We start from the raw sequence: 14,608 nt of genomic DNA on the forward strand, positions 1-14,608 counted from the left end.
TAAGAGCTTAACTGTTTTTCTACTTGTCAGTCCTTTAGCAAGAAAAGAATGCTCACTGCCTTTAAACCATGAAACTGATATATGAACTGAAAGCAATACTCATTAAAATATTTCAAGCAGGTAGCTGTGTCAACATGCTGAAGCTGCAAAGGAACAGGTAAAGGTTTATTTCATGCTGAAAATGGAAAAAAACACAACGTTTGGGCTATGGAGCCTTCTTCGGGTGTGACAGGTTGTGTTTCTTTTCTTCTCTTTTCAGCATGGAATAAACCTTTACTTGTTATTCATTAAAATATGTTTATATGATTTATTTTAAATGGTGGTAAATGCTGTAATTTGGATGTGGTATATTTACTGCTTTTAATGTAAAGTCAAGGTAGTTGGCTTTCCTCTGATCAGTAAGGGGACATGAATGCACAAACACATGAACAAGTTTAACTAAATAGTTTCATTTCTCTGTGTGCATTCTAAATGCTTCTAAACCATAAAGAAAGTACCTCTGAGATGGCAGACTGCATCCTTCCAACTGGTGTTGTTGAGTCTGGTTTGAATGGGTCGAAGTCCAGATCTAGCAGAGATTCCTCCTTCACAGGCTCTGGCGCTACGTTCTACCAGGGAAAATAAAATTAGACAATTGATCTGATTTCCTCTCTCTGTTTGCTGGAAGAAATGAACGTAAAACTAATTAAAAAAAATACTTCTTTCCTAGCTGGTGAACTGTTTAAAACATGTATCCCCTTACAAATAACTTTTAAAAAACAATGAAGATGAGGAAGCTAAGCAAAAAGAATATCAGTGTTAAAACAACTTGGCAAAAACATGTGGTGTAACAGAATTGTGGTTCCCTCGAATTCTTCAGCTTTTTGTACAGTATATTTTAATGATTTTTAACATTTCAGTTGACCAATGCCTTTTCTGTTTGTGACTGAGTTGTTTAATTTATTTACAACAAGCTGAGGTGATTTAATATAAAGGGCAGCCTACTAAAATAAAGATTTGTTTGTATACACAAACACCATACTAAACTATAAGCCTTACAGTATATATAGTAGTTAGTGTATACAAATACACAAACTTATATTTGCCTGTGTCTCCAAAATGATACATATTTAGCTGAGTTGGGGTTTGCATTTTTTTTAATTCCCATTAGTTCTAAATACAGGCTGGGGAGGAGAGTTTTTCTGAAAGATGTGTAAAAGCATAAAGACTGACTCCGAACTAAAGGAGCGCTTAAAGAAAAGGATGACTCATGGGGACATAAAAGCTGCTCTGGAGCTTGTTCTTTTCATGTCTGATCAAAAGGCAACTTGTCTCAGAGGCTCTAATAACCTGTTAAACCTTAGCAGCAATGTAAGTTGTCAGAGAAGTAACAGGCACTGCATTTCCAGATACGTGCCCAAACCTCGCTCATAAAGCACCTTACTGTTTTCAGAGTGCCTTTCAAGAGACAGCTATCACGTCAAATACCACACAGGCCTGCTGCTCTTTCAAGAATTCAAACGTCCAAATTATCCTTTGTGCTATTTTTTGTCCTAGTGGGGGGGGGAGCGTTAATTGACACTGTCATCAAATGTAATTTTGATCTTACATTCATCATCATGCTGGGTCGCTCTTTGAATCGCTGCAGTAACAGGGCAAATCTTAGGATTTATGCCCCCAGAGCCTTGCCTTCAAAACAAGGATAATGATCTTCTTATTTGATTCTTTTATCTCCTCACATTCATTAATTCTAAAAGCCATTAAACAAAAAACTAAAAACAATAACACAAATGAAAATAGTAAAACAGGAAACTGTATATAATACATACACTGTCTGAGCTCACATTACCCCTGTCTAGAAGGAGAAGATGGATACAATTTTTATTCCTTTAACATTCGTTATACTCTAAAGTTCACAACGAACAACGAATTGGGGGTTCCTGGTTTAAAGACTAATGTTGCCCAGATATTGGGAATGAGACAGAATAATAATAAGTTAAAGTGAGCTTGAGAGACAAACAGGAGACCACAATCAGGTGAACAAAGATTCCATGGTGGGGAGTAGTAGGATAATAAGACAGATAGGTACGGAGGTGGCAAACCACGTCGAGCCTTTTATGTGAGGTGTCCCTAAATAGACTCCATTAAGTTCAAAATGCGGCAGCTAGAGTACTCACAAGAACTAGAAAATATGAACATGTTACTCCTGTTCTGTCATCTCTACATTGGCTTCCTGTTAAATTCCACATTGATTATAAATTGTTGTTGCTCACTTATAAAGCTCTGCATGGTCTTGGCCCACAATATTTGAGTGATCTTTTATTCCCTTATAATCCCTCTTGTACACTTCGATCACAAGGAGCAGGTTACCTACAGTAGATGTTCCTAGAATTAAAAAAGTCAAAGCTGGCAACAAAGCATTTTCTTATAGAGCTCCCCAATTGTGAAATAGCCTTCCCACAGATGTACAGGATTCAGACACACTCTCAATGTTCAAATCTAGGCTAAAAACATATTTGTTTAGTCAAGCCTACAGATAAAAACTTAGAAAAAACAGACCATGCAATCTACCAATTTCTGCTTTCATTGTCATTCACTAATACTTCATTATCTTTTTTTTATCCATTCCTTCTGAGGTGGACTGTTTGGAGGCCCAGGTCCAGAAACCAGCTCCTTCTACCAGTCATAAAATCAATAGCCGATGCTCTACAAAGCCCTTCCTTACCTACTGTATCTGCTGAAGCTGATCATGCAGTCCTGCTCACTTGATCACCTGCCAGACTTGGCTCTACAAGGCTACCGGACTGAATGACCCTGGCGTACTCTCTCCTGCCCCCCACCCCCGAACTCAACTTCTCTGTGAAAATCACAACTGAAGGAAACTAACTTAACATTCTGGACACTGTTAGACATCACCGTACATGAGCTGAAAATACTACTTTGGTTTTCCCACCATGTAATACAAAATTTCATAGCTGTGAATTTTAATGAACCCGGTGTGGGCCAGAGAAGGATAGGCTCACCCTTTTGTGAGTCTTGGTTTGTCTCAAGGTTTCTTCCTACTTTAATCTGAGGGAGTTTTTCTGGCCATTGTCACCTTAGGCTTGCTCACTGGGGGTTCAGGCCAGGAAATCTGTAAAGCTGCTTTGTGACAATGTCCATTGTAAAAAGCGCTATACAAATAAAACTGAATTGAATTTAATTGAATTGAGGTGAGCATGAGGATTTTAAAGTTGACACAGAACCTGATAGGGAGCACAAGCACTCCAGAAAATGAGTAATAGTATCACCTGTGACCTGGTCAGGATTCTGTCTGATGAATTCTGGACATACTGAAGTTTTTTTAGTGTGGATTTAGATATCCCAGCAAGTAGGGGATTGCAGTAACACATTCTGGAAAAGATGAATGTGTTGACAAGCCTTTCTACTACAGTCACAGACAACACAGGACATGTTGTTTCTGAGATGGAAGAATTATATTTTTTTGGCAATATTTTGCACATGTGGATCACATGTCAAGCCTGGGTCAAATATTTCCCTGGATTTTTAAATTTAGATTAAAATTCAAGTGTCATGCACAGATAGGGCTACTGCATTGGCTTAAGGTACAGTAGTAGATGGGAAAGGCCAAGAAGAATGACCTCAATCTTTAAATGAAGGAACTTGTTAGTCATCCAGGATTTTATATCAGAGATGCAGTTAGAGAGTGCAGAAACAGCTACTTCAAGTTTAGTATTGATGTAAACTTGAGCATCAACAGGACATAAATCATCATTCAGACTACGTGATTTTAATAACTGACCAAGCGAGAACATTTAAATGCTAAATAGTAGGGGCCCCAGTATTGAGCCCCGAGGAACACTAGACTTAACAAATCCTTTTAGAACTTTAGAACTGAAAACCCCCAGAGAGGCAAAGTGTCGGTGGTCAGTAAAGTAAGAGATGAACCATTTAAAATGAGAAAATAAGATGTTATGATTAACTATCAAAACATCTGATATCAAAAGCAGCACTGAGGTCAAGGCGAATAAGGATAGATAGAGAACTGGAATCGGCAGCCATTACAAGATCGTTATTAACTTTAATAAGGTACTTTCAGTGCTGTGGAAAAGTCTGAAACCAGATTGGAGGGTTTGGAAGAGGCTATTTGCAATGAGATGGTTATTTAGTTGAATTGCAACAGCATGTTATAAAATTTTTCCGAGATGTGGTAGGTTGGATATAGGACAAAAAGTGATTAGATTGTCCAGGACCATGGTTGTTTATTTACGCACTTGGGTAACTGAAGCCATTTTAAAGGCTGTTGGTACCACTTCAGTGGTCAAAGACTCATTTGAGGGCAGAAATAAAACAGTAAGAATGGGATCTAATAAACAGGTTACAGTAAAAAATATCAGTTGCCCAGATATTTTTGAAAATAGCTATTTCTATGGTGTTCACTTCTTTGCTGTACATCCTGTTCATCCAAAGTAGTGCAGAAGATGATAAGAGAGATCCAGCATGTGAAGCTGATCAAGGATAAAACTGATAGCTGATAGTTCTCCTCTGATCAAAATACCCAAGTTTGCCCCATCCAAAAAAAAAGATTATATTTAATTGGTCTTTTGAACATTATTTTGGAGCATCTAAAAACATAGAAACGTGCATCACAACATTAAGAAAACTAGTGCAATACCTCAGATTTCACTAGAAGATTGATCCCTTACAGAGTGACTCCTCTGTTGGCTGGAGGCCATTATACATTACTTTAATATAACATGTGATTTGCTCTTACATGAACCACTCAATTAGTGACTGATACTAACACGCTAATGGTTAAATTAGGGATTTGTTCCTTCTTGTAGCTGTTAGTGAAATTACTTTGCTGAGAAACCGGTACAGTTTATTTTAAATTAAATATTCATTATGCTAAGGCTGTAAATGACTCATTAAGAATGGATTTGTTCAAGATGTTCTGTTTGCTAATGTGAAGGCAGAAACATTTAGAATCTTTTGTGACAGCACTAATCTTTTGTTTAACTATATAAAAGACCCTTCCAGTAAATACTGCTGCAAGTGTTTCATTTTTTTATATAATTAGATTAAGTATAAGTACCTTGCTACAATTAAAATAAAGCTGTCACCAGACAGAGCAAAAAAACCTGAATATTAAAACGCAATGTTGAAATGACACATGATTATAATAAATATAGAACTGAAAATACAAATTCATGATAACAACATTAAAGGAAGATCCTTATTCAGATTGCCAAAGGAATAAGACTTAATTTGGTGTGTATCAGAATTTTTAAATGAAGGAAAAGGGAATTTAAGCTATATTACATTTTAGATTAGAGTTCCTAGAGTCTAGAAAATTTTAATTTAAATACGTTTTTAGTGAAATTAACCAAAAGCAATATTCCTGAAATTGCCTCATAACTTTTGGGCCCTAGATTCTGGACTGGCAGCCCTCTATGTGGACTTTGCTTGAATACATATATGTTTTCATTAGATGTTCTAGTTTTCTCCTACCTCCAAGAGACATGCTGGCTAAGTTAATTGCTTATTTTTAATTGTCCCAGTGTGTCTGCGGGCTCTGTGATGGACTGACATCCCAGTCAGGGTGTAGTTCTGCCTTGTGCCCTATACTTCTGAGATGCCCAGTGTTTGGTCATGGATGGATGCATCTTCCAAAATGTGATTAAATTTTTTAAATAAATATACAGTATATGAGTATTGCATATAATATTAATCTGGTACATTGAACTGAATTTTCCAAGAAGCTTGGTTATTCATTAATGTTTTGGGATCTGTCTCTTTTTTATTTACTAACAGTTTCAAAAGAGTAACAAATTTGGTACAGATTGACAACAAATCCCTGAAAGGAACATTTTCTCAAGAAGGAAATTTTAAATAAATAAAACCATTATTGATTTTAATTTATTATAATATTGCAGAGATTATTTGCATATTTTAAAGCATGTTCAATATTTTTTGTCCACTGAAAGATTATGTCAATAAAGTGACTAACTCGCTCTGTAGGTGGTCAGGCTTTTGCAATGTGACAGATTTGGGTTACGTGTGTGGGTCTTTTAAGGCTAGTAAAGAAAAAAACCAAAGCCTTTGTAAAAACAAAGCCAAAGCATGACAATTTATGGTGGATCGACAGTAGGCATCTGAATTCAGAAAGTTACATTAAAAAATTGGCAGTAGTGGGTGTTAAAGCAACATTTTTGTAAGCCAATTAACCATGTCCAAAACATCCAATGCCAATTTTATTCTACTCTGTTACTGGTAAAATAATTGTGTAGTTTGGTCAAATTTTGTTTACGATAGCACAACAAATATAAGCGGATAGCAATGCTTATTGTAGTGTTAGGCCCCAGCAGTAAGGACTAAGTAAGGACTGCAAAAACTCTCCTCACTTAAGAGGAATGAACAAGGGAGGCTGATACAATGGTGAAGATGGGGTGAAGGGAGGAGTGCAAGAAAATACTGTATGCGCACAAAGTTGTACAGCAGGTGAGTATTTACAGTATACTGTACATAAGAGAGCAAAAGTGTGAAATTAAAATTTGACCCCTTCTGAACTTGTGTCTAACTCCATTTCAGTAGGTAAGTCAAATTCTAAACACAACGAGACAGACATAAAGAACTTTTAACAAAACATTTTATAAAGGGGTGCTGAAGCATGCTGACGCAGCTACCCACCTGAACTAATTTTATAAAGGGGCATAATATTACAGTGTTTAGTATTACTTTGCCTAACTGAGGGAATGACAGCACTCGCTATAAGGTCAAGAATGTCAAAACCCCCAGACAGGACTAAAGGGGTCCCCAAACCACAAACGCAGATATCTTCACAGTGAGGTTGGGGTTGAAGAGCTGCCTTTTGGATTTAAAAAAAAGTCAATAAAATGACTAGCTCCATAAAAATTATGCCATTTCCATCGTTTTTTTCTTTTTACAGTAATGACTTTTCCAGAAAAGATCATGTATTTCGTTCATTTTTTTCAACAGATCTTTAAATTTAACACACGAAGAAAAACATAGGAAAATGTCTATGAAGGACAATTAATGGATACAATGAATGAATGAGGAGCAGCAAATAGTCAGAAACTCTCAAACATAATGAAATCTGTATTTAATGAGAAGCACACAGCTGTGTGGTCAGCAGCACAATATTTTAAAATAAATATTAGGACTTGGTAATAGAACTGAAACACATCTGAGCTCTACAGCTAATATATCAGATAGATGGGTACCCAAAGTAAAGAGGTGATTTATTATATTCATTAAGGAAGATACAGGGTTGAAATACTCTGAGATTTCCCAGGAGGAAGTAGAGAACATCTGTAATATATCAAGACTAATCACAATGCCTGTGCTAAACAACCTTTTACCCACATGCATTTTCATTTAGAATGACTCTGCAGTGCCAAACATAAGAGGCATGAACAGAAGCTGCTTTTGTGACACAAATTCTATTTCATAAAAAGAAAGATCATGTCAAAGGAGGCAAACCTTCCATGCACAATTGATTCAAGTCAGTAGGAAACAATTTTAAATTAATCAAACGTCAATGAGAACTCCACTCCACCTTAACTGCAGTAGAAGTCTTGATTCATACTGCAGATACATGTTTTACAACACACTCGGTAGAAAAAAAATCTATACATCATAGAGAGACTAGAACAAAAAGGATTGGAAGAGAAAGGCTTTACTGTAAATTCTGTTAAAATGCTGATTTTCTCTGAATATTTCTATGTACACTGAAATTTTGAATAAGAATACTGATGACAAACATGGCTAATGATAAATGTTATACTTTCCATCTTTTGAAGTGAGGACACTGGGAGTGAAAGTTTTAATATGGATTTTGTATTCCTTAAACCAGCAGAAAGTGTTGCACCACGATGAAGTTTTTGATGAGTAGACTTAAATCATGACAATATTAATAACTGAGTTCATAAATAAGTTATACAACAAGTAGGGTCTGCTGTATTTATACTGTAAAAATATTTTTAATTTGCCATGAATGCAATGTAAAATACATTCTGTATACAAAGTCAACTTTGCATATTATTGTGCACATATTTTCCAAATACTGATAATGTCCCCCAGACTGTTGCAAAAAATGTTGAGCAAATACATGTGCATAGTGTAAACATAGAAAACCACAAAAAAATAAATGCTGAGGAAAGTTAACATAATAAAAGGGGAGGCAGGAGGTGAAACTGACCTGTGAAGGTGTGGTAACACTAATCTCAGGGACAAAGTTGTCATCAAACAGGCTGATGATCTGCTCCTGGTGCAGCTCCTTGGTTGGGGTGATCTTTGGAGGAGGGGGCACTGGAGGCCCCTTCCTGAGCTGGAAACCAGAGATAAATATTATTAAGTTCCCAAAACCTGGAATAATCAGCTTTGGTCCATAAGAGCCATACAACATCCAGAGGAAAATTACATTCATAACTAGTTCACCCATCCTTCAGCTTAGATATGTAGACTGCTACTGATGAATAGGACCATAGTTTAATTAAACAGTAAGCTTTTCTCCAAGGTGCCAGGCCAAGAGAGTGAATCAGTAAAGTACATAATTCTGCCCAAGATATTCTTTCTGAAAAGAAGAAATCTTGTGTTTGATTCACAAACATACTGTTATTTTTGCCCCATCAACAAGATGATACAGTTGGATTTTTTTTTCATCATTCATAATATCCAAGGCTATCGTAAGTCTCAACGTAAGGAAAAGCTCTTTTTCTCTCTTCTGTTTGCACTGGGACCCTCCCAGAACAGAGAAGAGCAAGCTGCCACGGCCTAATCCAGCCAGCACAAAGTTTAACTCATCAAGGACATGTGGCAATGGATCTTTGAGTGTAAAACTTCATTATTCACATTATAAGTCTTGAGAGTTGAATTAGTATTCCAAACACTTGTTTGAAGTTTAGTTCATGATGGTAAATGCTTATTTACTTGTACTGTATATAAAATTATCTAATTTTATCTAATAAGTTATCTAATTATATGAGACCTATGAGCTAGACTGTAAATGGCAGATTGTTTCACAGATATTTTCTATCACATTTCTGCTTATTATACACGTTTTAGTTATATTAATAAATTGTATATTGTATATTTAGAATCTGTGTGTGAGACTGTTATAATGTTTCGGTTCCTAAAAGTCATCAAGTACTCCCACAATTTACTATTCTATTTCAATTTACAAAGTTACAATTTCTGATTGTTGTAGCAGATTACAACCCCCAACACCTTCACCACGAATAATATCTGCATTGTTATACGAAAAATTTCAAAATGCCAAAATGACAATTTATCTCACAACCTCCACAAATCTGATATGAAAGGTCAAGACCCACATCTTGTGACCTCAACATAATATTTTTTCACCCATGTCTGCGATGAGCCATCATGTGTTTGATGTATTTGATCACAGCACCCTTAATTGAACCTTATATGAAAGCAGAGTTTTATGGCTTCCTTTCAGTGAATCGGACAGCCCTGTGTGAGTGCCCTTCAATAATGGAATTCTTCTTTCAAGGTGTCCAATACTACCTGTGATGGAGATTTGGGGCGCGCGGGTGCAGGCGAGGCGGGGGCCAGCATGTGGTTGGGGCTAGCTTCAGGGCTGCCAGGAGGCGACACTTGCTCTGGGGGCGATGGAGTCTTGGCAAGCCGTAGTGGGCCCGAATCACTGTGACAGTTGGAAGAGATGGATAGTTATTCATCGGGATGCAGATTCTTAACAACTAGCTGGATTGTTGAAGTGCTCAACTGCCTTGTTTGGAAAAATATGCTCAACTGTTTTATAATTGATAATACCACATACGTTACATTCTTGTTCTGACTAAACCAATAAATGAAAATGTTATATTTGAGCTAGTCTGACTATGGATTTTTCTGTATGAAAAAGAAGGTTGTTTAAAGAATAAACTGCATTGTCTCAGAATTATTATAATTATTATACTTAAGAAAACATTAATGATGCATTGTACTGGATAGCATTCAAAGTGCTGCTACAGTTCTGACACCTCTTTATCTTAAAAAATTATCAGTCCATGTTGCTGTCCAACCAATGAACATGCACTTCTTTTCAAAATCCAGACAACTTTTAATTATATTTTCCTGCAGGGATAAGGAAACCACACTTCACACAGGAAACACTGCAAACTAAGCATAAAGAAAGTACTCCTTTTTCCCATTATAATTTTCAGAATTAATACTTAGATTTATATTAAAAAACATGTTAAGTGACATAGATCAAAGCGATTACATTGAGAAAATCCAGAGAATACAATGCTATGAGTTTGGACAGAGGTGTTAGATTGGATTTACGTGTTCACATAAGAACAGCAGCAGAATGGAAATGGAGGTCTCGCAGTTAACAGATTTTGAAAGTGTGTGTCACAGTGTTGAGTCTGTTTGATCAGAAACATACATAGAAAAACTAGAGTCAGTTTAACTGTTGCCATATGTTATGACAGTTTAATTGAATTTAAGGTCAAGAACTATTTGACCAAGGAAACAAACTATGGCATATCATGGATTCGAAGATGTTAGAAGAAACTCTTCATACTGTACTGTATACTGTATTATAGTTTTTATTGTTTCTGAGATAAACTACAACATAATTAATATTGAAACTACTGTAAATTATATTTTTGTATTCCAAATAGACAGTAGTAAAATCCTTAAATATAATTTTGAAAATAACATATTTGCATTTTAACTTTATGTCAAGTAAAGGAGAAAAAGTGGTGGATTTACACCACAATTTATCAGGTGTTTAATTTTACATTTCATAGCTCACGAGTGAACCACTGGGACACAAGAAGTTTTGCTTTCCATTAGCTCCTGCTCTATCTCAGATTTCCCCTTTTCTGTTGTTTATCAAAGGTAAATAACATACAGTAACTGAATAAACTGTTCATTATGCAGATCTACACTAACACTGTCTTACTAAGGCTTAATTCAGTCCTTTTCTCTATAGTATTGCTGAAGCTTAGGAAGATTACCTTAGCAGCCTTCCCAATGCCACACTTAAGTCCAACACAACCTTCATGTGACACTATTTTGACTCCAGCAAGAAGTATTTGTATGAATTCTCCAACAAGAGGTCCATCTTAATTACAATGTTCCTTTTAGGTCTTATTATTTCTATTTAGGAGTAATATCCTCCCATCATTTTGTTTGTTTTTTAACAGGTTCATTTACTACAGCATTGATTACAATTCTATAAATACTTAGCAATGATTAAATTGCTCAATTTTTAGTGAGGTCATTAATCTAGCTTCTTCGAGATGGAACAAAGAAGAAATTAGCCTCTAAGCCAGGAGAAAAAGAGGCATACAGAGAATCAGAAGAGAAAAAACAGTAGGATACTGAGAAAGAAAGACAGGAGGAGGCTAAATAGGACAGCAAGAGGGCTACTTTTACTTTTAAGATCTCAGTCTATGGAACACGTCTAGGTAATTTGAGCACTAAAGAGACCAGCCTTTTAACTAAAGTAAGGGACTGTTTGTTTATGGTTGTTGGAATATTTATTGCCGTTTCCGTGTTATTTTTAAGGCGAAAGAAACCTGTCGCTGGTTTACTGATGGCTATTTGCAATAAAGAAAAAGGTTTAGCAGGGAGAGATTTAGTCCTGCATTGGAAATTTTATTTTATCAGGCCTGCACAGGACCCTTGTTACTATAAGGGAAAGGTGAAAATACACACAACTTACAGCTAAACTGTATCTAACTAATCATACGTTGTTTTACTTTTAAAATTAAAAATCACACATGATTCTAGTATTCTACATTAGTACACCACGTTGAGCAGCACAAGCAGTCTGAATAAAATAAACCCTTATGTCTCAGTCAGTCATTAGGAATTTGGGTTGGTTCAGCACCCAGTCCTTACTTTTTGAATTTTTTTTTCAGAAAAAATACAGTTTCATTTCCCTCAAATGAAAAACTATGAACTCATTTTTAGAAGTCCACGAAGTTTCATAGGTTTGGTGGATCCAGAAATTTAGCAACCACTGAGACAAAAAGAATGACAATAAGAATGAAACAAATGCGTCCTGCAGCATTATTTACTGTACAGTAGGTTGCATACTACTTCAATTGTTGTTACATCTGATATAAGCTAACAATGGAAGTGAAACACAGGACTGAGAGTTGGACCAATGCTAATGTATAACCCCATTTCAACAGAACACACAGACTGCATGATTAAAAACTTTGCATCCAATCATGACTCTGCGACAGAACCAAGATGTGCAAGCATCTAACACCAAATCATCTGTCTACTTACCGCCGGTTTCTTTGACATGCAAAAGAGAAACAGGAGGAGTAATTACAGCTCATACTGCTGCAGGGTAAAGTATGTTTTGCATGGCTCACTTCAGCCTTTCTGAAAATCCCTTTCTGTGGGATCTCTTTATTTATACAGTATATTCTCCCCTGAGAGTCATGGTCAGCAACATGAAGAGAACTCATGTGCTCTGTTAGAAGCTCCTTTGCAGTTAGGCCTGCAAATTCTATAAGCTACTGAGATGCACAGTAGAATGGTGATGGCTCAGTGTTTCTATGGACTTTGCTTCAAATTTACCATCAAATGTGTGTCTTATACTGTACGTCTTTCATTAAATAACTGCAATGATTTTGTTATTTCTTGATCTTTATTGTCTTAAGGTAATCACCTTGAGTTGATAACTTTACATCAAAAAGCTGAAGATGAAGAACTCACTGGCCTTTTGATCCTTTGTTTGAATGTTATAACAGATTGTTTTGGATGTCTCAACTTTATTCTTTCTGGACATTACTTACAAATATCTCCCTATATAGCTTGTTTAATGTGAACAAATTTGCAAATAGTTTGGGGACAGGTTTTAGAGGATGAATTTATTTTTAGAATTTTAAAGAGAACAATACTGATCCAGATTCACAGAAAGCTTCTGAGGAACACAGACAGGTTTATATTAACCTTTGCACCAGTCTTGCATTTGGACAGCAGCTAGAACTTTCCAATGCTGCCTTTTGCAGGCATTAAGTTTAAATACTTATATATCGAACCACATGAAAAGTTCAGAAAAACAAAACACATGGGGAGATATTAATTTATTAGTCTGCCATCTACTGTATGATGCTGTTAGGTAAAGTATAGCCCTGTCTGCATACTACCTGTCTCATTGAAAGCATGTACTGTATGAATCTGGGGACACTACTCTCAGGATGTGAGCCTTTCTCTCTGCCTGTTCATATTTAGACTTCAGCACTCTCCCAATGTAGTACCTTGGTGCTCCTTGGATGGTGAAGGCTTTGTCTGCGTGCTGTTCTCCCAACTTGGTCATCACTTCGTAAAGCTTATGGCACAGCTTTAGAAAAGAAAAAGAAAAAGAAAGTAATTAAAAAATGAAAAATAGGTCATTAACATGTGCAGAACATGGACAAATGAGTATCTATAGAGTCAAAGTTTGTAATGTTGTAAATGTCAGAACATAAGAAAGGTGGGTAGCTGCGTCAGCATGCGTAGGCTGCAAAGGAACAAGTAATAGGTTTATTCCATGCTGAAGAAAAGAAGAAAGAAAACAAAACGTTCCGGCTGTGGAGCCTTTTTCAGGTGTGAGGTTGTTCAGGTGTCACCTGAAGAAGGCTCCATGGCCGAAACGTGTTTTTTTTCTTCTTTTTTCAGCATGGAATAAACCTATTACTGTACTTGTTCCTCTAGAACATAAGAAAGTCTAGAATGAGAAAAGGCCTCTCACAACTTTGCTATGGCAACGTATCCTAGCATCACATCTGCTTCGTAAGTCTATTTATTAAGGGGGTTCTTTTGCTATGAGAGGCTTGCTGTTATCACAATATCACTAGCACCTATAAAAACCAACTGAAAAAACAACACTTCAACCTTTTGTGCTTGAACATACCAATCCAATACCTTTTTCATATTAGGTTTGCTTTGTCATCTTATACTACAGTACATTATATACAAGAATTTATACTGAAAGTTCTACAGCTTTTCAGATATTGGTAAATCCTGATAATGCGCACAAACCCATAAATTCCACACTCTGTGAATTCAGGAGTTTGGTCAAAATCTAATTATGCCAAGATTTAGAAGACTTTAAAGGCATATTGTACTTAATATTAACTCTCCTGAGGAAAAGGCCATAAAGTTAGACCTGCCAAACCCCTTCTCACTTGCAGGGAATGTAACAGGAAGGCTGTTGTATAGCAGACATGTTTTTATACATAAAAAGTGCAAGATTACAATTTGACCTCCTCCTGAACTTCTGTTTAACAATTCCATTTCAGTAGTTCACTTAAATTCTTATTATAACAAGACAAGATTAACATAAAGTTGTTGTGTAGTTAGTATTTGAGTGTTTCGCATTAACTCATCTGGCTGATGTTTACCACATGCAGACATGTGCTACAATGTAAAAGATGAAGACAGATTCTATGAGCGAACCCCCAAAGGAAGAAGAAATATCAGCTAAAGTGATGGCCCTGAGGAGAAACATGTGTCTTGTGCACTTGAGAGGCCACAGGTGGAAGCTTGAAGGGTTATGTCGAGGGCAGACACCACACTAGTTGGACGCCAGTATAAGGTGCATAAGATTGTTGAGACCCTTAGGCTTTAT

The 14,608-nt window shown here is 36.3% G+C and overlaps 1 protein-coding gene across 8 annotated transcripts in view; it reads right to left on the reverse strand.

Annotated features, from left to right (window-relative positions):
- The window catches only part of amph (amphiphysin), a 111,086-nt gene that overhangs the window by 26,842 nt on the left and 69,636 nt on the right, over window positions 1-14,608 (reverse strand). For all 8 annotated transcript variants that reach the window (XM_015354457.2, XM_015354454.2, XM_015354461.2 and 5 more), the window contains exons 9-12: window positions 13,257-13,339; window positions 9,532-9,670; window positions 8,201-8,329; window positions 498-608 (exon numbers count right to left, since the gene is read on the reverse strand). In XM_015354457.2, the coding sequence (XP_015209943.2) occupies window positions 498-608; window positions 8,201-8,329; window positions 9,532-9,670; window positions 13,257-13,339 (462 nt within the window). The remainder of the gene's footprint in view (window positions 1-497; window positions 609-8,200; window positions 8,330-9,531; window positions 9,671-13,256; window positions 13,340-14,608) is intronic.

This window comes from Lepisosteus oculatus, chromosome 6, assembly GCF_040954835.1.
Source record: "Lepisosteus oculatus isolate fLepOcu1 chromosome 6, fLepOcu1.hap2, whole genome shotgun sequence".
Classification (NCBI taxonomy): Eukaryota; Metazoa; Chordata; class Actinopteri; order Semionotiformes; family Lepisosteidae; genus Lepisosteus; species Lepisosteus oculatus.